The 25,186-nt window shown below is 45.3% G+C and overlaps 1 protein-coding gene and 1 pseudogene across 4 annotated transcripts; both read left to right on the top strand.

Annotated features, from left to right (window-relative positions):
* The first annotated feature begins 637 nt into the window (after positions 1-637).
* Positions 638-2,092, top strand: LOC147124788 (solute carrier family 46 member 2-like; annotated as a pseudogene).
* Positions 2,093-3,806: 1,714 nt separating this feature from the next.
* LOC147124787 (solute carrier family 46 member 2-like) lies at positions 3,807-23,338 on the top strand. 4 transcript variants are annotated; one of them, XM_085993173.1, is made up of 5 exons: positions 3,807-5,089; positions 10,980-11,063; positions 11,834-11,990; positions 14,179-14,259; positions 23,133-23,338. In XM_085993173.1, the coding sequence occupies exons 1-4, from the start codon at positions 3,922-3,924 to the stop codon at positions 14,234-14,236; spliced, it is 1,467 nt and encodes a 488-aa protein (XP_085849299.1). In that variant the 5' UTR covers positions 3,807-3,921; the 3' UTR covers positions 14,237-14,259; positions 23,133-23,338. The 4 variants fall into 4 exon arrangements, with proteins under 4 accessions (XP_085849299.1, XP_085849289.1, XP_085849309.1 ...); XM_085993163.1 differs by having other exon boundaries at positions 23,026-23,338; XM_085993183.1 differs by lacking the exon at positions 14,179-14,259.
* Positions 23,339-25,186: the final 1,848 nt, after the last annotated feature.

Genomic DNA, 25,186 nt, shown 5'->3' with positions numbered 1-25,186 from the left:
CAAAACGTCTTGACAGATGAAATTTCAGTCTGTGATGTCACCTGTTGCCGGGTGGCCCTTAATTGGCCTGCTGAGCCCGCTGGGCGGGCTCAACAAGGTCAATCAAGTTAAAATCGCGTGGATTGGCCGCATCTCGATGGAGGCGGGACTACAACCCCGAAAGTTGTAGTCTCGCCTCCTTCCCGACTTCTGAGTGAAAATCACCCCCTTAATGTCTCTTAGTCTCTCCTGCCTTCCATCCTATTACAGACCCTCCCTTTTGTTCTTTCCTCCCCTCCCCCTTTTCCCTGCCCCTGCACTTGCTTAAAAACCTGTTCGATCTCCAGCTTTTTCCAGTTCTGACGAAGGGCCATTGACCTGAAACGTTAACTCTGTTCCTCTCTCCACAGATGCTGCCTGACCTGCTGAGTATTTCCATCATTTTCTGTTTTTATTTCAGATTTCCAGCATCCGCAGTATTTTGCTTTTGTAAAGTATTTGCTAACTCTGCTGATCTCTACACAATAGCTGCTAACCAGGTTTGTTAGTTAGTTAGTTAGTTATAAATGCAACTGGAAAATTCATTTATACAAAATCTTGAAAACTTCTATTCGCAAAATGGCAAATACATTTAATATGGAACCGCCTATTCTACTTTTGAAAGGCTATTTAACAAACTTCATGACATCACTTCCCTATAATGATCATGCCATGGAAACAAGCAGCTATCTTTTCACTTCCTCTGATGTTTAGGTGAAATGCAGACCAGATCATTGCAGCAATTACATTACTGGTAAAATGTGTGAATTTCTGCGTCCTTTCATTGAGCCTGTGGTAGCCTTGGACCAGGTTGCCAGTTCTTTCTACGATACTGCTCTCTTGATGATGGTACAAGAAAGGTATTATGTGATAAACTCTTCTACATCAGCTAATAGTAGCAAAGAGGATGAAGAGCTGGGTCGTGTTTCTCACTTCTTCATAATCTACAATACTCTGTCGAGGCTGATCACCATTATGTCCACCTTCTACTTTGCCAAGCTTGGAGACCTCAGGTCTAGGAAAATCACCATCATTGTGCCTCTATTGGGCTGTCTTATTGCCAGGTCTCAGCTTCTCCTTGTCAATCTTTGGAACCTACCCTTGGAAGTGATGTTTGTAACAGTGATGTTGACTGGGCTGAGCGGAGGGTTTACCGCATATTGGACTGGAGTCATGGCACTGGTTTCCATTACCTCCTCAGAGAACAAGAGATCCATCAGGCTTATCACAACTGAATGTACTTATGGGCTAGCAGGCTTCATAGGAAGCATATTATCAGGCTACATCTACTTCCATTTTAAGATTTTACATTACAAAGGCAGCATATTGGTTGTTTGTTCTCTTGCTCTGTATATTTGCAGTTTGTCTTATTGCATTTTGGTATTAAAGGTTCCACCCGAAATTAAAGCATCTGAACCTCATAGTGACAAAAAAGTTGATAAGGAAAAGGCAAGATTTACAGGTAAGTCACAATGTGACACTATAGGACCTTCTGATAAACCGGGACATAAAAGCTTAACTCATGAAGCGCAACATGCTAATAGACCATCTGTAGGCAAACCTGAAAACATTTCACGATTTGAGGGTATTTGTGAGATAGAAAATCTCATGTCTGCGAATGGACAAGCAGGGGAAATGTCAAGGGTAATGGATACAGTTCACCTCAACAAGCCAAGCTTGTCGGATGCAGATGCTCTTAAAGATAAAAATTGTCAGGACAAAGTCAATATCTCCCTCCTTATTGGGGCTGGGATATTCTATGATATGGCTACAAAAGGGGCAATAGATGTGCTGCCTATCTTTGTACTGATGAAGCCACTCCAGTGGAATGCTGTCTGGGTTGGGTATGCAAACACATCAGAATATGCCATCCACGTCACCAGCTTTCTCGGTGTTTGTTTATTTTGTAAATGGACGAAGAACTTCTCATTGATAGTGATTGGAATGGTTTCCGTCTCTGCTGGGATTCTGATCATGGCTTCGTGAAATGGACCTACCTGTACTTCATTGGTAAGAATCAGCAATGACAACATTCCAAAGCAGTGATTGAGCTGTTCGTAACACTAATTATTAATAGTAAATAAGTATATATGTGAGGGGTGTGTTATTCGGTGTTACAGCACACTGTGTAAATGAATCTGTCGCCATCCCCCATACATCCCCACATTTTTGAACCTACCTAATCTGAGTATTGTATACAGTTGTGGTCACCGTACCATAGGGAGTTTACCATGGCTTTGGAGGATGAACAGAGAAGGGATAACTAAGGTGTCAGCCGGACTCCTGATCACTATCTAGCAATCCCTATTGGAAATGTGCATCTGTGAATGTTGGGCAGATGTCGACGACAAAGTCCAACACCGCCTTCAGTGTGCCAGTGCAGCCTTCGTTCGCCTGAGGAAGAGAGTGTTTGAAGACCAGGACCTAAAACTTGGCACTAAGCTCATGGTCTACAGGGCAGCAGTGATACCCGCCCTGCTGTATGCCTCAGAGACATGGACCATGTACAGCAGGCACCTCAAAGCACTGGAGAGGTACCACCAACGCTGCCTCCGCAAGATCCTGCAAATCCATTGGCAGGATAGGCGCACCAATGTCAGTGTTCTTGCTCAGGCCAACATCCCCAGCATCGAAGCTTTGACCACACTCAATCAGCTCCGATGAACGGGTCACATTGTCCGCATGCCCGATACGAGACTCCCAAAACAAGCGCTCTACTCAGAGCTCCGGCACGGCAAGAGAGCCCCAGGTGGGCAGAGGAAATGCTTCAAGGACACCCTCAAAGCCTCCTTGAAAAAGTGTAACATCCCCACCGACAACTGGGAATCCCTGGCCCAACACCGCACAAAGTGGAGGAGAAGCATCCGGGAAGGCGCCGAACACCTCGAGTCTCTTCGCCGGGAGCAAGCGGAAGCCAAGCGCAGGTAGCGCAAGGAGCGCACGTCAACCCAAGCACCCCACCCACCTGCCCCTTCAACCACCGACTGCCCCATCTGTGACAGAGACTGTAGGTCCCGCATTGGACTCATCAGTCACCTGCGAACTCATTTTTAATGTGGAAGCAAGGCATCCTCAGTTCCGAGGGACTGCCTAAGAGAAGAGAGGTCGGTTGTCCTTCTCTGTTGCCCTGCAGTGGAATAGCCCGTGGGCACTTGCTGTCAAGGCTTAGCTATGAATAATGGCCATCTGGTGAGGATCTGGTGGCCTATGGAATCATAGCTTGAGGATAGGAGAGAGGGGACGAATAGCAAAAATAAAATTAGCATTCTTTTAGTACCTGAACACATCCGAGTATCATCATGGTGTTAGTATCTGAAATTACGCGGTGGGATACTAAGAGCATTCACACGTTGCAAAATCAGTTTTTCTTTAAAAAATCTTAAAATCAGGTGCAGCGAACAGGTTGAAATTTGTCTCGCATAAGCATTTCCGCGTCGGATTGAACTGCCTGGACAGATGTGGATTTTGCTGACACACGGTGCAGGTGTTTCTAACCCCCAGCTCCCCTCCCTTTGCCCATCGATCGGCTCGGGCGATCAATTTCATTGCCTCCCCTCTTCTGCAAATGCCCTGTGCGAGGAGGTCAGGAGATCCAGCTCCTGCCCTCGTTGTACCTGAACATCTAAAAACTGGATTGACGAGTCCTGCAGCCAACAATTGCGAAATCCGGTTAGAAAACGTCTGCACAGAGTTTTGGCTTGACCCGGGCCAACCAACCAAATGTGTCACGCAAATGCGTCAGGAATGGGGAAGTTCGAGTAGGAAAAGGGAGGGTGACTCTTCGGACCTGTTCCGTAGGAAGTGAGAAAACTCTTAACTTCCTCAGGCAGTGAGGGGGTCACTGTTGGGCGAAGGGGACATTTGGGGAGATCGCTGGCTGTTGTAAAAAAAAAAATCGAGAAGATGTGTCAAAACCTGTGCTCCTGCATCGAAATCGTTGTAGGTTTCCACCAGCTCGCCAGTGCGTTCTATGACACCGCTCTGCTGATGGTGGTCCATGAGCGCTACAACTCCTCCAACTCCACAACATCTGGGAGCCAGGACAAGCAGCAAAGCGCCGTCTCTCAGTTTTACATGATCTACAACCTCCTGCTGGGGATTACCCCTCTGTTCTTCACCTTCTCCCTGGCCAAACTTGGAGATCAAAGATCCAGGAAGATCCCCATCTGTGTGCCTCTTTTGGGCTACCTGGTGTCCAGGTCTCTGCTGCTGTTTGTGATACTGCTCCATCTGCCCTTGGAGATGATGTTTGGCACCGCTGTGCTGAATGGCTTGAGTGGGGGGTTTACATCTTACTGGACGGGGGTCATGGCCTTGGCCTCAGACACCTCCTCAGAGGAGAAGAGGTCGATCAAACTTATTAGAGTTGAGCTGACCTATGGAGTAGCAGGGATGATTGGAAGTATTGTATCCGGACACATCTTTATTCATTTCAAAATCTCACACTCCCAGGGTGCTGTGTTGGTGGCCTCTAGCTGTATTCTTTACACTTTCAGCTTACTTTATAGCTCCATGGGCCTAAAAATGCCACCCAAACAAACACAAGCTGGATCTCTGGGGACGCGGCGATTTAGTAGCACAACATCTCTTGACTATGCCAGCCTGTTGGATCAAGGTCAGCATGGAAATGGGTTGTCTGTCAATCGAGCTACTGCTGGGGATGAGGTTGAGCAAGAAAATACAACCGTGAATGAAAGTCAAAGTGAAACATCAAGGTTACTGGATAACCAGGACAGTACAAGAGCTCAAGATAAACCTAGAGGTAACACGTCAGTGGATAAAATCACCATCGCACTGCTGTTTACAGCTGGCGTTTTGTATGACTTGAGTGTGACAGGTGGAGTGGATGTGCTGCCCATATTTGTACTAAAGGACCCACTGAACTGGAATGCTGTCTGGATCGGCTATGGCAATGCAGCAGGGTATGCTATCTTCCTGACCAGCTTCCTAGGAGTAGTATTTCTTTCCCGGTATTTGAAGGATACTTCCTTGATTGTGATGGGAATGGTGTCATTTTCCAGTGGAATGCTAATCATGGCCTTCATGAAGTGGACCTTCCTATTTTTTATTGGTGAGTATCATTGCCAGCGTTCTGGGGCTTTTCTGGACTAAACCTTTTGAGAGCCAAGTGTTATCATCCATTGTGCAGTGCATGGGATGTCATTTGTAGTTTTCACTGTTTTAGCTACAGAAAGAAAAATGAGGAAGCTCTGGGAGAATCATAGGGTGTTACAACGCATCGAGTTTTGCCAGTGTTTTTCTTGAGCAAGAAGTATAATCCCAATCTCCTGCTCACTCCCTACATCCTTTAATATTTCTCTTCGTCAAGCAACTAGTTTCCCTGGAAAGGATTTAATGGACTCTGCTTCAAAAATAGCTTGTGGCACAAAATTCCACATTTTAATCATCCTCTAAATAAGAACATAAGAGGAGTAGGAGTAGGAGCAGGAGTAGGAGTAGGAGCAGGAGTAGGAGCAGGAGCAGGAGTAGGCCATACGGCCCCTCGAGCCTGCTCCACCATTCAGTAAGATCATGGCTGAACTTCTACATCAACCCCACTTTCCCACCATAAAGACATTTTTTGTAACCTCTCCTTTACTTTTGTAATTTTCTTAAATTTGGACCATCTTGTTGTCATCTCACCAGCCCGTGAAAACAACCTGTAACTATTTATCATAACAATTCACAATGTTGAAGACGTCTATTACATCATTCTCAACCTTCTCAGTGCTATTGAGAAAAGCCTTAACTTCTTGTGTCTCTCCTCATAACGCTAACCCTTGACCTCTGGTAGCATCATATTGAATCTACACTGTATTTCTTTTATATTCTTCCAATTTCCGCCAAATTCAGGTCTAGTACAAGTTCAACATGTCCTTGCTCTCGTATTCTACCTCTAGGTACAAAACTAAGGATTCTGTTTGCTTTTTTAATGGCCTTAACGACTTGCATTACTACCTTTAGCTGACCAGTATGTCTACACACCAAAGTCCTCTATTCCATTTAAAATCTTGGCATTTAAGGTATATTTCCTCTCCCTATTCTTACTTGCAAAATGTATTGCGTCACATTTTATTGACATTGTACTGTATCTGCGATCTATTTGCACATCTTGCTATCCTATCTATTTTTTCCTGCAGTCTTTCCCAATTTGCCATGACCCACTGGCATCTAATCGATAATGTGGAAAACTGCCCAGGTATGTCCTGTCCACAAAAAGCAGGACAAATCCAATCTGGCCAATTACTGCCCCATCAGTCTACCCTCAATCATCAGCAAAGTGATGGAAAGTGTCATTGACAGTGCTATCAAGCGGTACTTACTCACCAATAACCTGCTCACTGATGTCCAGTTTGGGTTCCACCAAGACCACTTGGCTCCCGACCTCATTACAGCCTTGGTCCAAACATGGACAAAAGGAGCTGAATTCCAGAGGTGAGGTGAGAGCGACTGCCCTTGACATCAAGGCAGCATTTGACCGAGTGTGGCATCAAGGAGCCCTGGTAAAACTGAAGTCAATGGGGATCGGGGGGTGGGGGGGGGGGAAACTCTCCACTGGCTAGAATCATACCTAGTGCAAAGGAAGATGGTTGTCGTTGTTGGAGGTCAATCATCTCAGCCCCAGGACATCGCTGCAGGAGTTCCTCAGGGCAGTGTCCTAGGCCCAACCATCTTCAGCTGCTTCATCAATGACCTTCCCTCCAACATAAGGTCAGAAATGGGGATGTACGCTGATGACTGCACAGTTTTCAGCACTATTCACGACTCCTCAGATAATGAAGCAGTCCATGCCCACATGCAACAAGACCTGGACGACGTTCAGGCTTGGGCTGATAAGTGACAGGTAACATTCGCACCACAGAAGTGCCAGGCAATGACTATCTCCAACAAGCAAGAGTATAACCACCACCCCATGACATTCAACGGCATTACCATCGCTGAATCCACCACCATCAACATCCTGGGGGGTCACCATTGACCAGAAACTTAACTGGACCAGCCACAGAAATACTGTGGCAACAAGAGTAGGTCAGAGGCTGGGTATTCTGTGGCGAGTGTCTCACCTCCTGACTCCCCAAAGCCTTTCCACCATCTACAAGGCACAAAGTCAGGAGTGTGATGGAAAACTCTCCACTTGCCTGGATGAGTGCAGCTCCAACAACACTCAAGAAGCTCGACACCATCCAGAGCAAAGCAGCCTGCTTGATTGGTATCCCATCCACCACCTTATCATTCACTCCAGTGTGTACCATCTACAAGATGCACTGCAGCAACTCGCCAAGGCTTCTTCTCCCAAACCTGCGACCTCCTCCACCTAGGACAAGGGCAGCAGGCGCATGGGATCTCCACCACCTCCAAGTTCACACACCATCCTGACTTAGAAATATATCGCCGATCCTTCATCGTCGCTGGGTCAAAATCCTGGAACTCCCTCCCTAACAGCACTGTGGGAGTACCTTCACCACACGGACTGCAGCGGTTCAAGAAGGTGGCTCACCACCACCTTCTCAAGGGCAATTAGAGATGGGCAATAAATGCTGGCCTTGCCAGCGATGCCCACATCCCATAAACAAATTAAAAATAAAATTGGTGTCATCCACAAATGTCAATATTGTTCCCTCAATTCCCAAGTCCAGATAATTTATGGATCCAGTAAGTGCGAACAGCCCCAATACAGACTCCAAGGCATATTTTTCTAGTCTAGAATCTTCCTTTATCCCTACCCTTTACTTTCTGTATCGCGTCAGCTTGGCTCAGCAGTAGCACTCTCACCTGAGTGAGAAGATTGTGGGTTCAATCCCCCATTCCAGGTGACTTGAGCACATAATCTAGGCTGACACTTCAGTGCTGCACTGAAGTAGTGCAGCATTGTCAGAGATGCCCTCTTATCAACGAGATGTTAAAGTGAGGCAGAAAAGATTTAACGGCCCTATTGGAAGCAGAACAGTGTCCTGATCAACATTTATCCCACAACCAACACCACTGAAACAGATTGCTATTTGTTGGATCCTGCTGTGCACAAATTGGCTGCTGATTTGCCTAAATAGCAACAGTGTCTACAATTCAGAAGTAATTTATTAGTTATGAAGCGCTTTGGGACATCCTGAGGACATGGAATATTTTGCAAGTTCTTTCTTTTCTTTCTCCTACCATCTCTATCCATGTTGCCACATTCTGCTAACTTCCACATGCCATTCCCTTTGCCATAAGTCTCTTATATTGTACCTTATCAAATGCTTTTTGAAAATCCATCATAGACCACACTCCTTTATCTATCCTCTCAGGGGAATAAAATCAGCGAAGTTTGCAAGTTTGTAAATCAGTGCTGACTGTTCCTGATAAGCTCTCAGTAATTTCCACCAACTATTTGGACTTTAGATTTTGAGAAGGCTGTTTATAAAACAGTGCAATAAAAATTCTTTACAAAAAAATGCAAACAACCATGTGTATCATTAATAGTGTGCAAATTTGCATTCATATAACTTAGCCATTGATTTGAAGGGCTAGAAATTCGGTACATTTGCGCCCCGTTAGCGTCCCTGGGGGGCGCTAACGGGGCGCAAATGACTTTTCGCCCGGGCGCGGCGCCACTAACGACTCCCGCTAAATTCAGCAGGAGTTTAGCGGCGACGGTAACCGGTAGCACCCCGCAGGCGATGACGACGTCGTCACCGTGCGCAGCACCCCAGTTTCGCCCCGCCTGCAAAATTGGCCCACGCCCCCTGAATCTGCGCCAGGTGATGACAGCGACCGATACAGGGGACGGGAACGGAGCAGCATGAGGCTCGTGGGGCGTTAAGTAAAGGGGAGGTGGCGGGTGGGAGACAAAAATTGTCCGGCTTATGTGTCGCGGCCCATTACGTCTTTGAACGGTGGGTCCGTGCCGCGATCTGGCAGCCCAGCACTCCTCTTGTGTGCCGGGCTGCTGGCACAGCACCCCGCTCCCCGGTGGTCCAGGTAGGGCCCCGCAGAGTTGTGGGCTTGGGCCCTCCCCTTTAATGAGGGGAAGAGCCCTTCCATGCGGCAGCGCTACGTGGCCCAGTGCATAGCGCTACAGAATGCAACACCCGGATATTCGGGTTTAGCGCTCTAAGAAGGAATTGGAGCGCTTGAATTAACGCTCTACTTCTCTCTTGGGGAGCTAAAACTGAAGTTAGCGATTGCCGGCGCTATTTTTCAACGGGCGCTAAATTTAGCGCCCAGACGATGTTAGCGACCCAAAATGGTTACTAACAAATTTTTCCCCCTAAGTGTTTTTATGTAAAATTAAACAATCACAGATGTTTCTTTCACTTTAATAGAAAAGGTCAAAGGAGATCAGGCACAAAACGTTAGCCACATAGATTTTTCGGTTAGCCCACTTTCATGAAAATATGCAGTATTTTACTAATAGACATCAACCCTCTTGAGTGTGGAGCCGAGGTGTCCAAACATTTAGCTGAAATATATTTGAATAGTGTACACCGCTGTATCTATTTACACACAAATGATCTTACTGCTGTGTGTACATATCTGAATTGTGTGTATCGTGTTGTACACTGATTTGTCACTCTGCTTGTCCAACATCCAGTATTGGATGAGTAGAAATTTCCTCCAATTAAATATTGGGAAGACCGAAACCATTGTCTTCGGTCCCCGCCACAAACTCCATTCCCTAGCCACCAAATCTATCCCTCTCCCTGGCCGCTGTCTGAGGCTGAACCAGACTGTTCGCAACTTTGGTGCCCTATTTGACCCCGAGATGAGCTTCCGACCCCATATCCTCTCCATCACCAGGATCACATACTTCCACTTCTGTAACATCGCACATCTCCGCCCCTGCCTCAGCTCATCTGCTGCTGAAACGCTCATCCATGCCGTTGTTACCTCTAGACTTGACTATTCCAATGCACTCCTGGCTGGACTCCCATCTCCTACCCTCCGTAGACTTCAGCTGATCTGTATCCTAACTCGCACCTAGTTCCGTTCACCCATCACCCCTGTGCTCGCTGACCTACATTGGCTCCTGGTTTAAAATTGTCAGCCTTGTTTTCAAATCTCCCCGTGGCCTTGGCCCTCCCTATCTCTGTAACCTCCTCCAGCCCTACAACCCTCCGACATTTCTGCGCTCCTCCAATTCTGGCTTTTTGCGCATCCCCAATTTTAATCACTCCACCATTGGCGGCCGTGCCTTCAGCTGCCTAGGCCCTAAGTTCTGGAATTCCCTCCCTAAATCTCTCTGCCCATCTACCTCTCACTCCTCCTTCAAGACGCTCCTTAAAACCTACCTCTTTGACCAAGCTTTTGGTCACCTGTCACAGAAACCCCACAGTGCAGATAGAGGCCATTTCGGCCCATCGAGCCTGCACCGACACATATCCCACCCGATCCCCGTAACCCCTACACCAACACATGTCCCACCCTATCCCTGTAACCCCACGTATTTAATCCCCCTAACACTAAGGGTCAATTTATCACAGCCAATCAACCTAACCCGCACATCTTTGGACTGTGGGAGGAAACCGGAGCACCCGGAGAAAACCCACGCAAACACGGGGAGAATGTGCAAACTCCACACAGACAGTCGCCCGAGGCCGGATTCGAACCCGGGTCTCTGGCGCTGTGAGGCAACAGTGCTAACCACTATGCCACCGTAGCTCGGTGTCAAATTTTGTCTGATAACACTCCTGTGAAGTGCCTTGGGATGTTTTACTATGTTAAAGGTGCTATATAAATACAACTTGTTGTAGTCTGATACTGTGTTGTGTGTGCAGCGTTGTACAGATCAAAGCATTCAAATAAAGGTTGGAAAAAAAATCTAAATTGTTATCAGTTCCATAATAAAGAGGTTAAGTCATGTAATCACTGATAAGGACCATCAACAGTAGAAGACCAGTATTGAATTAATTCCCACAATCACATTAACACTTACTGAAACAATTAACCACTTCCTCCTCAACCTGCTATCTTTTATCTTGCAGCCCGAGCTGTGATGATGTTTGCCCTTATTCCGCTAACTACAATACGATCAGTGATTTCTAAGCAGATAGGAGGCACTTCATATGGTTAGTATCTCAGATCCTCCTAATCTTCTCCAGTTTACAAAATATCAGCTTGTGTGCCTAGGTTAGCTTTCATTCATTAATGCAAGTAAAAAAAAACATTTAACAAGTTGATTTTTTAGTGTTGTTGCTGCTTTCTCTGCTATACAGGTTCCTCTAACCCATGCAGTATCCCTGAACTGAATCTGGGAAGATAGTCTGTTCCTTGGCCTCCACCAGTAATCACAGTGGAAAGAGCCGCTAGGAATGTGAATTTGCCAACTATTTGCATATGCAAAGGGCCCTGGCCGCCTGTGCCTTTTTCTTTCCTAATATGGCAGCTGGCACACTTCCAGCCAGAAATGTGCACCCATTTCCTGCCTGCCATATTGGGGGCTGAGTAGGCCAGTTAGCGCCTGGAAAACGGGCGATGTGCTGCCGAATCCATCGGCCATAGAGCTCAGGGTGGCACATGTTGTGATTCCATGCTGGATTGGATATGGGGGGAATTTTAATCTAACCTGCCTGGCCAGAAACTGGGTCAAACAATGGAGAGTAAAATCGGGTGGGGTGTTCGACCCGATCCCGTCAGATTCCCCACAGGCGGGTTAAGTTAAAATCTCCCCCAAAGTTTATCTTTGGAGATTTGCATTAACAAGTAATATCTTTGCATTACCATATTGCTGTAGAGTCCTGTGTAAGTAGGCTATAAGCTGTGACTCTTATGTTCTGCATAGTTGCCAAAACAAAAATTGATGAAGCACAGCATCTGAATCCTGCAATTGTATTTCAAGGGAAAGTGTTTGGCGTGCTTCAGATTTTACTAACATTGACGGGAGTCATTGCTTCAACCATCTTCCTCAAGATTTACATGTCAACACAATACTGGTACCCTACCATCTGCTTCAGCCTGTCTTCTGTCATCAGTTGCCTGAGTATCATTCCCATAATGTAAGTAAAATAAAACCATAAACACACTAAGTTCTACTGCTATAGTTGTACTAAAGTAAAGGAAGTTGTTTTTTTCATAGTGATATCTCCAATCAACTGGGTTATGCAAGAAGAATAAGGAGGAAATTGTAGGGGGTGGGGGATGGCAAAAGAACCAGGGGGAGAAGAGAATTTTTTCTTACGCAGTGAGTTGTTGTGATCTGGAATGCACTGCCTGGAAGCAGATTCAATAATAACTCTCAAAAGGTAATTGGATATATGCTTGAAAAGGAAAAATTTGCAGGGCTGTGGGGAAAGAGCAGGAGAATGGGACTAATTGGATAGCTCTTTCAAAGAGCCAACACAGGCACGATGGGCCAAATGGCCTCCTTCTGTGCTGTAAGATTCTCTGATAAATTCACTGATGCCACACTTCGGGGAGCTATGTTTTAAGGCAGCACAGATCAGAGCATCCAGATATGTTGCTGTAGCCATATTTGTGACTCAGTTCCTTCTCAAGTATGGCTCCACATCGGGTGCGGGATTAGTGAATCTGCGCTAATGTTCAGAAGAGAAAAATCACTCAATCTTGAACTAACTTCAGTTTCCTGCTCATTTTTAGGCTGTGGAAAATATCAAAAATAAACTGGTGGCACGGTTGGCAAGATTAATTGCCAGTGCTCTTGTAATTTATTTCACTATGTAAGAAGAGATGGAGTGCACAGCCCTGGAATCCCAATGTTACACAGCTGCCTCTACTGAAAGTGGTTGTGCAATATATCCCTGACTCTCTCACTGTCAGTAGGAAGGAAGCGGTAGAGCATTATCCTTGGGCTGAAGGAGTTAGGGAGGTATTTTGTGGAGAGAATTTGCTGCTAGGAAGGGTCTTGCCTCCACTCATTGTCCTGATCTACCATGCTTGTGCCACCAGGCAACTGTATTGAGTTTGACACTTCATCTCAGTTTCTCAATTTATAAGAAAAAAAGGAATTCAACCTGCAAATTTAAAGTCCTGAAACTACAAAATTGAAAGTCCCAGGAAAAAGAAACAGTGAGGGAGCAAGTATAGAGGCCGCTATAACAAACGCTGGAAAAACTCAGCAGGCCAGGCAACATCCGTGGAGAGAGAAACAGAGTCAACGTTTCGGGTCGAAACCCTTCTACAGAACTGAGAAAAAAAGGCAGGAAATGAAAAGATTAAAAGGCAGTTTGGGGGCTGGGAAATGGGGGAGGGGCTGAAAGAAGAGACATTAAGAGATATTCAAGGTGAGACGAGATAGTAATAGGACAGGTAAAGAAACAAACAATGGCTCTAGATGAAGTGTGAAATGTGCTGGCAGAGTGAGAGACAGCTGCCATGTGGGAGAGCGAGAGAAAAAAGGAAAAGGCACAAATTAAAGTGTGGATAAAAAATATAAAAATATATTAGGGGCAGAGGTTATGATCTGAAATTGTTGAACTCGATATTGAGTCCGGAAGGCTGTAAAGTGCCTAAATCGGAAGATGAGGTGCTGTTCCTCGAGCTTACGCTGAGCTTCCGTGGAACAATGCAAGAGGCCGCAGACGGTGAGGTCCGAGTGGGAATGGAGCGGTGAATTGAAATGACAGGCGACTGGAAGCTCAGGGTCACCCTTACGGACTGAACAGAGGTGTTCCGCAAAGCGATCACCCAATCTGCGTTTGGTCTCCCCATAGAGGCCACTATGTTTTTCTAAGAAAAAATTTGGCCATGCAGTGTCCGTTTTTCAGCCACTAACTGGCCTACTAAACCCTCAATATGGTGGGCAGGAAGCGTGCACACATTCCTTGACAGAAGTGTGCTGCCCGCCATATTGGGAAAGGGAAAAAATAGGCACCAAGGTAGCGGAAATGTAGAACCATCTCCCCAATAGGCCGTGGACGTTGGGGGTCAATTGAAATTTTCAAGCCCGAGATTTTTGGTTATCGAGGGATATGGATCAAAGATCGTTAAAGTGGAGTCGAGATGCAGATCAGTCATGATTAAGTGAATAGCGGAACAGGCTCGAGGGGCTGAATGGCCTACTCCTGTTCCTAAGATTTGCATTTTCAGTCGTGTTTCTATTTTGAAAATTTAGCTAGTTGTAGGTTATCAATTACACAGGAAATATGTGAATGCAGAATGGAAAATTGGTAGTTGCTCCTTCTATTGTTACCTGTAGATTTGTGACATATTCCACTTCCTTTGCAGCATTGTAGAGCGCAGATTGTCCGAACAATCCCGATACTCCAGAATTCCAGAAGATTAATGTGAAACCTGGAGATAAGAGATGTGAGAAAAATCACCGTGTACAGAGCTCAAAACTATTGCAGCAAAAACAACAGATTACTTAACCGCAGGTTATTTTTGCCAAAATAACCCAGTCTGCCCCATCGTGTTTTTTTAAAAATTTGTTTATGGGATGTGGGCCTTGCTGGCAGGGCCAGCATTTATTGCCCATCCCTAGTTGCCCTTGAGAAGGTGGTGGTGAGCCACCTTCTTGAACCGCTGCAGTCCTTGTGGTGAAGGTACTCCCACAGTGTTGTTGGGAAGGGAGTTCCAGGATTTTGACCCGGCGACGATGAAGGAACGGCGATATACTTCCAAGTCAGGATGGTGTGTGACTTGGAGGTGGTGGTGTTCGCATGTGCCGGCTGCCCTTGTCCTTCTAGGTGGTAGAGGTCACTGGTTTGGGAGGTGTGGTCGAAGAAGCCTTGGCGAGTTGCTGCAGTGTGTAGATGGTACACACTGCAGCCACGGTACGCCAGTGGTGGAGGGAGTGAATAATGTGGTGGATGGGGTGCCAATCAAGCGGGCTGCTTTGCTCTGGATGGTGTCGAGCTTTTTGAGTGTTGTTGGAGCTGCACTCATCCAGGCAAGTGGAGAGTTTTCCATCACAGTCCTGACTTTGTGCCTTGTAGATGGTGGGAAGGCTTTGGGGAGTCAGGAGATAAGACACTTGCCGCAGAATACCCAGCCTCTGACCTGCTCTTGTTGCCACAGTATTTGTGGCTGGTCCAATTCAGTTCCTGATCAATGGTGACCCCCCCAGGAAGTTGATGGTGGGGGATTCGGCGATGGTAATGCCATTGAATGTCACAGGGTGCTAGTTAGACTCTCTTCCTGGAGGTGGTCATTGTGCCTGGCACTTGTGTGACGTGAATGTTACTTGCCACTTATCAGCCCAAGCCTGAATGTTGTCCAGGTCTTGCTGCATGCAGGCACAAACTGCTTCATGATCTGAGGAGTCGTGAATGGAACTGAACACTGCAATCATCAGCGAACATCCCCACTTCTGACCTTATGATGGAGGAAAGGTCATTGATGAAGTAGCTGAAGATGGTTGGGCTTAGGGCACTGCCCTGAGGAACTCTTGCAGCGATGTCCTGGGGCTGAGATGATTGGCCTCCAATAACCTCAGCAATCTTCCTTTGGAGAGTTTTCCCCGATTCCCATTGGCTTCACTTTTACTAGGGCTCCTTGATGCCACATTTGGTCAAATGCTGCCTTGATGTCAAGGGCAGTCACTCTCCTATATTCTGCAGAGTTTGGAAGAATGAGAAGTGATCTCATTGAAACATACAAAATTCTTACAGGGCTTGACAGAATAGATGCAGGGAGGATGTTTCCCCTGGCTGGGGAGTCTAGAACCAGGGGTCACAGTCTCAGAATAAGGGGTCGGCCATTTAGGACTGAGATGAGAAAAGAATTCTTCAGAGGGTTGTGAATCTTTGGAATTCTCTATCCCACTGGGCTGTGGATGCTCATTCGTTGAGTATATTCAAGGCAGAGATCGATAGATTTTTGATATTAAGGGTAGCAAGGGATATGGGGATAGTGCAGGAAAGTGGAGTTGAGGTCGAAGATCAGCCATGATCTTACTGAATGGCGGAACAGGCTCGAGGGGCTGAATGGCCGACCCCTGCTCCTATTTCTTATGTTCTTTTGAAACACAGCAGCCAATTTGTGCACACCAAGCTCCCCCAGCAGCAGTGAGATAAATGACCAGATCATCCGTTTGTGTGATGCTGGTTGAGGGGTAAATATTGGCCAGGACACTGGGGAGAACTCCCCTGCTCTTCTTCAAAATAGGGCCATGGGAACTTTTACATCCACTTGGGAGGGCAGACGGGGCCTCAGTTTAAAATCTCATCCAAAAGACGACACCTCCAACAGTGCAGCACTCCCTCAGTACTGCACTGTCGGTCTAGATTTAGTGCTCAAGTCTCTGGAGTGGGACTTGGACTCACAACTTTCTGACTCAAGAGGCGAGAGTGCTACCTTCAGAGGGTGGTGAATCTTTGGAATTCTCTATCCCAAAGGGCTGTGGATGCTCAGTCATTGAGTATATTCAAGGCAGAGATCGATAGACTTTCGGAAATTAAGGGAATCAAGGGATACGAGGATAGTGCAGGAAAGTGGAGTTGAGGTAGAAGATCAGCCATGATCTTATTGAATGGTGGAGCAGACTCGAAGGGCTGACTCCTGCCCCTATTCCTTGTTATGTCCTCATCTCACTTCTGGAATTCAGCTCCTTTGTCCATGTTTGGACCAAGGCTGTAATGAGGTCCGGAGCCAAGTGGCCCTGGCAGAAGCCAAACTGACCATATGTGAGCAGGTTATTGGTAAGCAAGTGCCACTTGATAGCACTGTCGACGACACCTTCCATCACTTTGCTGATGATTAAGAGTAGACTGATGGGACGGTAATTGGCCAGATTGGATTTGTCCTTTTTGTGAACAGAACATACCTCGACAATTTTCCACATTGTCAGGTAGATGCCAGTGTTATAGCTGTATTGGAACAACTTGGCTAGAGGCGCAGTTAGTTCTGGAGCACAAGTCTTCCGCACTACAGCCAGGATGTTGTCGGGGCCCATAGCCGTTGCTATATCCAATGCGTTCAGCCGTTTCTTGATATCACGTGGAGTGAATCGAATTGACTTCTGTGATGGTGGGGCCCTCAGGAGGAGGCCATTATGGATCATCCACTTGGCATTTCTGACTGAAGATGGTTGCGAACACTTCAGCCTTGTCTTTTGCACTCACGTGCTGGGCTCCGCCATCATTGAGGATGGGGATGTTCATGGAGCCTCCTGCTTCCATTATTTGTTTGTCCACCACCATTCACGAGTGGATGTGGCAGGACTGCAGAGCTTTGATCAGATCCATTGGTTGTGGGATTGTTTCACAGAAACCACAGAAACCCCACAGTGCAGATAGAGGCCATTTCGGCCCATCGAGCCTGCACCGACACATATCCCACCCGATCCCTGTAACCCCTACACCAACACATATCCCACCCTATCCCCGTAACCCCATGTATTTAATCCCCCTAACACTAAGGGTCAATTTATCATAGCCAATCAACCTAAACCCGCACATCTTTGGACTGTGGGAGGAAACCGGAGCAAACCCATGCAAACACGGGGAGAATGTGCAAACTCCACACAGTCACCCGAGGCCGGATTTGAACCCGGGTCCCTGGCGCTGTGAGGCAACAGTGCTAACCACTATGCCACCGTGCTGCCAGCTGTCTATAGCATGCGGCTTCTGCTATTTAGCATGTATATAGTCCTGTGCTGTAGCTTCCCCAGGTTGACACTTCATTTTTAGGTACACCTGGTGCTGCTCCTGGCATGCTCTTCTACACTCATTAAACCAGGGTTGGTCCCCTGGCTTGCTGGTAATGATAGATTGAGGGATATGATGGGGTATGAGGTTAGATTGTGGTGGAATATAATTCTGCTGCTGCAGATGGCCCACATCACCTCATGGATGCCCAGTTTTGAGCTACTAGATCTGTTCTGATTCTATCCCATTTAGCATGGTGGTAGTGCCACACAACACTTCATCTCTACAACGACTGTGAGGTGGTCACTCATACCAATACAGCATGGACAGAAGCACCTACGACAGGTAGATTAACGAGAACAAGGTCAAGTAGGTTCTTTCCTCATGTTGGTTCTCTCACCAGCTGCTGCAGGCCCAGTCTGGCAGCTATGTCCTTCAGGACTCAGCCAGCTAGGACAGTTGTGGTGCTATCGAGCCACTCTTGGTGATGGTCATTGAAGTCTCCCACCCAGAGTACTTGCTACCCTCAGTGCTTCTTCCAAGTGGTATTCAACATGGAGAAGTACAATGCATCAGCTGAGGAAGGGCGTTCGGTGGTACTATCAGCAGGAGGTTTTCTTGCCCAGGTTTGACCTGATGCCATGAGACACAATGGGGTCAGAGTCAACATTGCGGACTCCCAGGGCCTCTCCCTCCTGACTGTATACCATTGTGCTGCCACCTCTGATGGGTCTGTCCTGCTGGGAAGCAGTCAAGCCACTTCTGCTTCAGCTGTTCCCTCCAATTGCTATCCCAATCTTCAACTTCCCTTTCGCCAAGGTCCTTGAAGGGATCGTCACCTCCCAACTGTGTTCGGATCACTCAATTATCTGAATGCTTTCAAGCTGGTTTCCACACTACCCACCTGTACAAAAACACGTTAGCCTATAACTGTTATGACACCATCTTTTGACCTCTTGTTCCATTTGACATGATCACATTCACACCATCCTCCTTCAGTTCTTCTGTGGTGCACCTCATTCGGATTGCTCTGAACCGGTTCTACTCCTACCTGTACCATTACAGCCTGCACTGCTCCAGCTCATTTCCAGAGTTCTCCCAAGGACCCATCCTCCCAATAGTCTTAGGACATCAGCTGTCAGTTTATTGACAATTACCAATGCATCAGAACTTCCTCCACCTAAACATTGGGAACACCAAAGCCATTATTCTAGGCTCCCAGGTGAGCTTCAAACCCCATCTCCTATCCAGCATCAACACCACTTTCACCTCTGCAGCAATGTCTGCCTCACCTTTCACCACTGTTGCCAAACTCAACCATGTCTTCAGCACTTCTAAACTACACTTCCTCCACACCCTCCTTGCCAATCACCCACTGTAAACACCAAGTCATCCAAAACTCCACCGCCTGCATCCTTTATCCTATTAACCTCCATTCTTGCCGACTTATATTGGTCCACCATCCCTCAGATCAAACTTGAAATACTATTGCTCATCTAACAATCGCTCCATGGCCTCACCTGACCCACCCACTGGAGTCTTCCACGGTCTTGTCCCATCCCCCACCTTTTGGCCCTGCTGTATTGTGCATTTCTCCTACCACTCCACCTTCCATGACAGTCTTCAACTGCCTCAGTCCCACTCTTTGGAATTAGTACAGTAGTGTAATGGTTATGTTACAGGACTAGTAATAATCCAGATTCAGGAGTTCAAATCACATCATGGCAGATTAAGAATTTGAATACAGTTTTAAAAATCTGGAAGTAGACTGACTGGAGGGTTGGTAACCAGGAGGACACAGGTTTAAGATAATTGGCAAAACAAGCCAGAAGGGAGGTTAGGAGAATTTTTTTTATTTTTTTTATAAACTGAGTTATAATCTGGAATGCAGTGTCTGAAAGGGTAGTAGAATCAGATTCAATACTAACTTTCAAAAGGGAATTGGATAAATACTTGAAGGGGGGAAATCCGCATGGCAATAGGGAAAGAACACTGGAGTGGGACTAATCAGTAGTTCTGAGAGCCAGCACAGGCACAATGGACTGAATGGCCTCCTGTGCTTATGATTCTAGGATTCCAAAAAACTGGCATCAGTAAAAGTTACCATGAAGCGGTTGGATTTTCATTAAAACCCAACTGGCTCACTGACGCCCTTCAGGGAAGAAAACCCAGTATCCTTACTTGGTCTGGCCTATAGGTGCCTATAGTCCCACCCCAATGTGGTTGACTAACTGCCCTCTGAAGTGACCTATCAAACTATGAATGGACAATAAATGCCAGCCTTGTCCCACATCCTGAAAATATTTTAAAAATCCCCTCACTAAACTCTGCTGTCTCTTCACCTTCCCCCACCTCAAACACATCTTTGACCTGCCCTAACCCCATCCCAAAGGCTCAGCGCACACTCATTTCATCTTCTGAAGCACCTTCCACATTAAGAAAAGGTGCTTTAGAAATTCCCCATTGTTGCCTGCTTGAGGTAGTCACACATCCCCTGACTCGAGTTGGGAGCTGCTCTGACCTCCTGTGTGAACCAAAGCATGTTAATTTTGGTATCAAACCACACTGGAAACTACTTCGCATCAACAAAGTGGGAGTATAATGGCACTATAAAGTACAGGTGTTTATGCTGAAGCAAGGAAATCCCATCATTCTCAACATCTTGGAGATTGCTACATTAATAAAACCATGCAGAAATAAAACATTTTGGCCAGTTGCAGTTCTATGGCTTTATTAGAAACTCCCACTTTGGTTACAAGTGGTTAATATGTTAATTGGGCAGTTTATTCTTGATAAAATAAGGATCAAAAAGGAGGAACATTTTTGGCCATTCAGCCCCTTCAATTTGATCATGGTTGATCTGTACAGAGTATTTGGTTTGTAGAAGTTTGAACAGAATTGAGGAATGATGTGCAAGTATAGAAAGCTGGATCTATATTCATCTACTATGCCTATTTGTTTTTATTTCAGAGCAGGGTGGTGGAGTGTGAAGAGAATGAGGCATGTAACATGATCAGTCATTGATATTTCAAACACTTGGTAGCTCCAAAGCTCACGTTATGTGGTAGGCATTAGTTAGGCAGAAAATGATACAATGTTGTTTTTAAATACATTAAGTTTTATTGGTCCAAATATTTAAAAATCAGTTGAGGTAAAGATAAATACAATATCAAAATAATACATATCAGTATACTATAACCTTGGTAGCTTTGAAAAGTTTACACAGTACACATTTTACACATGAATCCCATAGCAAACTAATGCAACCATGTACTGTACATCAAGGGTCAAAAATTGATCTGCAGATGGTGATGTTAGGCAGGCAAAGTGTGCATTCAGCCAATACACGTCAAAGTAAGACTTAACTTGGGTTCAAAGCTTATTACTGTACAGAAGAGCATTCACTACAGCTGGAAGGCAGCCACATGCCAAGATTGAATGATCTAGTACAGATTCAAAATTAAAGGTTACGCATGCCGCTAAAACTTTAAAATTACTTATTACAAAAGTGGCAGCATTTTGCAGCTCTGCATTGCCAATCTCTTGTACAAAGCATTTAGTGCAAAAAAAGTTTTTAAACCTGTCAAAAGCAAAATGTTTGACATTTACAGATGTATTCTCTTTCTGCAACCCCACCCCTCCCAAATAAAACACATTAACACTATTAAATCACACTTCAATTTCTACTGGTCAATGTTGAAAAAGTCTTACCAAATCCTTGGTGCTAGTTTTAATCGTTAGTGTATTATATCAGCTAAATTTTTGGCTCGAAACTAATATACTGCTGCCTCGTGCAGCCAGACTGGATACATAACGAAGCAAGCATTCAACTGAAAACGGTAGTTGTAATCCCATGCAAAACCAACAACTCCCAACTCACCAGAGGACGAAGCCGGGGGAAGGAGGTGCAGAGGAAGAGGGAGGTGTGTACTTTACAGTTAGTACATTCAGTTTAGCATTAGGGCTGTCACAGGTTTCAGGTTTATATTAAACGATGGAGAATGAAAACTCCTATATAGTGCCACTACCCTGAAAGTGTGTTTGAACTGCAGTACAGCAACTATATGTGCATGAATGAATGGCTAAATATTCAGAATTTCTTAAAAAAGATCACTTCTTTAAAGTTAAGAATTTGACACCATTCACAGGGTATTAAATAATGCATAAACACCACTTACTTCTTGAAAGCATTTTATTGATTACAAAAAAAAGGTACATTTTACAAGCTTTGCTGTACACTGACCCTTAACTACCTATACAAAATAGAAAGGGCACAACCAGAACTTTGCAAGTTTAACAAAATTCTGCAAGGAAACCAGAATGACACAAGTAGACATTGTGGACTAAACCACAGCTTCAGGACAAAAAAAACTAGCCAACCCACTATAATTTAGTCCCTCAAGCATTTTGACATGTAATCAGCCCTTGTATTGAAGGGGTCTCAATTCCATTCCTCCGGTAAATCCACCTTCCAGTCACTTGCTGGACTCGGTTAGTTAGCCAAACACTACACCTCCTGGAATACTCAGCTGAAAAAGAACTTAGTTCCAGTAATCAAAACAAGCTCTCATTGGAACAATGTGGATAAACCAGAATTTAGGGCCAGCAGGTTAGGGAACCAACATGGGAGACAGAGACACACAAAACAGAGGAGGGAGGGAGAGAACCAGTATCTTAGAGACACAGACACCCACACACAGACAAAGAGACACAAACACATAGCGGGAGGGGGAGGGAACCAACATCTTAGTCTCACACACAGCGAGAGGGAACCAACATCTTGCGAGAGAGCGAGAGCCAACATCTTGCGAGATAGCAAGAGGGGGAACCAACATCCAGTGAGGCACACGCACACACACAGGTGAGAGGGGGAAAAGAAAGACACACATAATCCATGCAGTTCTTGTACCTCTCGAGGACCGAGGTCACTTGCCCAAGGAAAATCGGAGAAAACTATTGCAGAGCACCTCTTGCTCACTGGGAAAAAAGGTAGAGCTTCAGACAAAACATGCATGGTTAGTGCTCGCCACCAAAACTCAGAAAAGTGAGTGAGACTTTCACACCCCTACAAACAGCACTGATGCCTTAGTGACCTCAAGGTTACTTCAGTCTTTTCTCAGGTGTTGGAATGTTTCAGCCATCAAATCATCTTTTGACAGGAGGAATATTATAGCTTTAATTGTTTTACCACACCAATGAGTGCCGTATTAAAGTATACTAATACGATAAAGCTCATTAGACAATGCTAAACAGTATCCAAGACTACATTAATGGGTCTGCCAGTGAAAGAGCAATTTATTTCTAACTGCATTATTTACTGCTTCTCCCAGTGATAATGGGACTCCTTGCAAAACTGACCTACATAAACTAGTTGCTATCTAACAATACAACTTATGCCACAAATTGCGATTTTATAATTATTCATCATTGCAAAGGTCAAAAAATTAAAATACACATTCTCTTATCCTGGGCCTGGCTGTTTTAGGAATCACAAGGCAGGTTGGCAAATGAAGTGGAACACCTTCAGGATGGGACTTGTTATTGTTTATTAAAAAAGGTAATTATATATTTTTTAAATCCATGCATATAAAGACTACAGAATCTCAAGGAAGAGCGAAGAAACCTCTGACCAGCAGCACATTGACAGATGAGATGTGTACAAAACATTGACAAAAAGCAAAAGATGAAAAAACAAAACTGCATGATTTTTATCTGTGCATTTTAAAGCTGTGTTTGTGCAATAAAACAGCTGCTCTGACTGAGCAAAGGCCTCAGCTCAGCAGCAAAATTATCAAACTTGACAAGTTTCTTTTTCTTCCTTCTGTAGTGCATTTAAAAAAATAGAGTTCATGAGGGAAACTAACATGCAAATGCACCATCGTACACAATGTGCAAAAGCCTGTTGAGATTAGAAATTTCCCAAATGTACAAAATTCAGCAAAAGTTTATGCTGTTCCAAGTTCAAACATTTAAATAGTGAAAGAAAAATTCTCCATCATAAGGGCTTGTAAATCAAGTGTTTTAAAGAATCCTGACATGTTGATGAACCAGATTAGGAGGCCCAGACAGATTATTCCACAGATGCATTCATAAAATGGGGACCAAATGCCAAGGTTAAATTGAAGAGTAGGCCCATGCCACAATATTTTAAACACTTGCTTCAAAAACAGGAGGTTGGCAACCATATGGACAGCTGCAAGAGGAACTACAATATCCAACACTAATCACTAGTAATTGTTCTTCCAACGGGGACACCTGGAGAGATTCAAAGTATTGTACAAGAGGCAGAACTGCCTCGACACCTCAACTACAGCTCGGAGAGATTGAAACATAGAGGTGGGCAAGGGAATAAATCGAGAACAACCTTCCAATTCTCCAGAGCACTTCAGAAATGCCAATACATGTACATGTTCAAAACATCTGAATACCAGTCAGTCAGAGGAGTAACCAAACCAGACAGGGCTCTGGTCATCCTGCACCTAGAGAACGGTGGCTGGTTCTTGTCAGAGACATGAGGGAGACATTCCAGCATTGGAGGCTATGCAAAGAGATACGAGGCCGATTTCTAATGTCAGGGCTAGGAGGAAGGACGGGAGAAGCTGAAGCTTCACACCTTGGAACGGCTTCTTCTGCAACACCTCCCAAACCCGCGAACTCTACCACCGAGAAGGACAAGGGCAGCAGGCACATGGGAACACGTCCCCTTCCAAATCCCCCTCCATCCTGACTTGGAAGTATATCGTCGTTCCTTCATTGCCGCTGGGTCAAAATCCTGGAACTCCCTCCCTAACAGCACACTGGGAGTACCTTCACCACATGGACTGCAGCAATTCACCACCACCTTCTGAAGGGCAATAAATGCTGGCCTTGCCAGTGACATCCTTGAATGAATAAATAACTTTTTATTTAAATATCAGGAAATTCTTCCATGTTCAACATATGACATAGATGTCCAGATAGCACAAAGGAGGCAAACAACATTTTTGAATCATTTAACAATTGGATGCTGCAATGAGGGGGAAGAACTGGAGATCTTTCTGGATAGATGAATTTAGATGGGCCAAATGGCCTTCCTCATCCATAACCATCATCTTGTGAAATAAAGACCACTCCATTTTCATGTTATTTGTACTCCCAAGTTCACCTGGACCAAAGATGGAGAACAGCCACAATCTGAAGCAGTAACTCCTGAATTAGGAATGGAGTTATGTGGATGCTGCTAACTTAAGTACTTAGTTTAGTTTTGGGGGGGGGGGGGGGGGGGGGGGGAGAAATTTAGCCAATTCAACTGGGCCACCAAGCAGGAATGCAATACAGCGGCATAGTATTCCACCTTGTGCCATAAAAAAAATTATAAAACAGAATACTAACTAAACTACTCAAAATTAATGCCCATTATGCAAATTGTCCTTCCACTCATGGAAACAGTTTTAATATAACTGTCTTCCATACCTTCTAAGGGGTGTGCCCCCTCCCTCATTTACTCCAGAGAAGTTCCAAACTTCAAATAATTGAACCCTCACAAAAACACCCTCCTCACCAACGTTAACCAAGCAATGCATTACATGTGACACTTGAGATTCTGCACATGGGTGAGTTTTAAGCCAGTCACACTTCCACAGAAAAGGGGAAATGGGAACTTATCA

Source organism: Somniosus microcephalus, chromosome 1, assembly GCF_052327205.1.
Source record: "Somniosus microcephalus isolate GS21.2 chromosome 1, FLI_Smic_1.0, whole genome shotgun sequence".
Taxonomy (NCBI): Eukaryota; Metazoa; Chordata; class Chondrichthyes; order Squaliformes; family Somniosidae; genus Somniosus; species Somniosus microcephalus.
The sequence above is the reverse complement of the archived record's forward strand: the minus strand, read 5'-3'. Positions and strand labels throughout refer to the sequence as shown.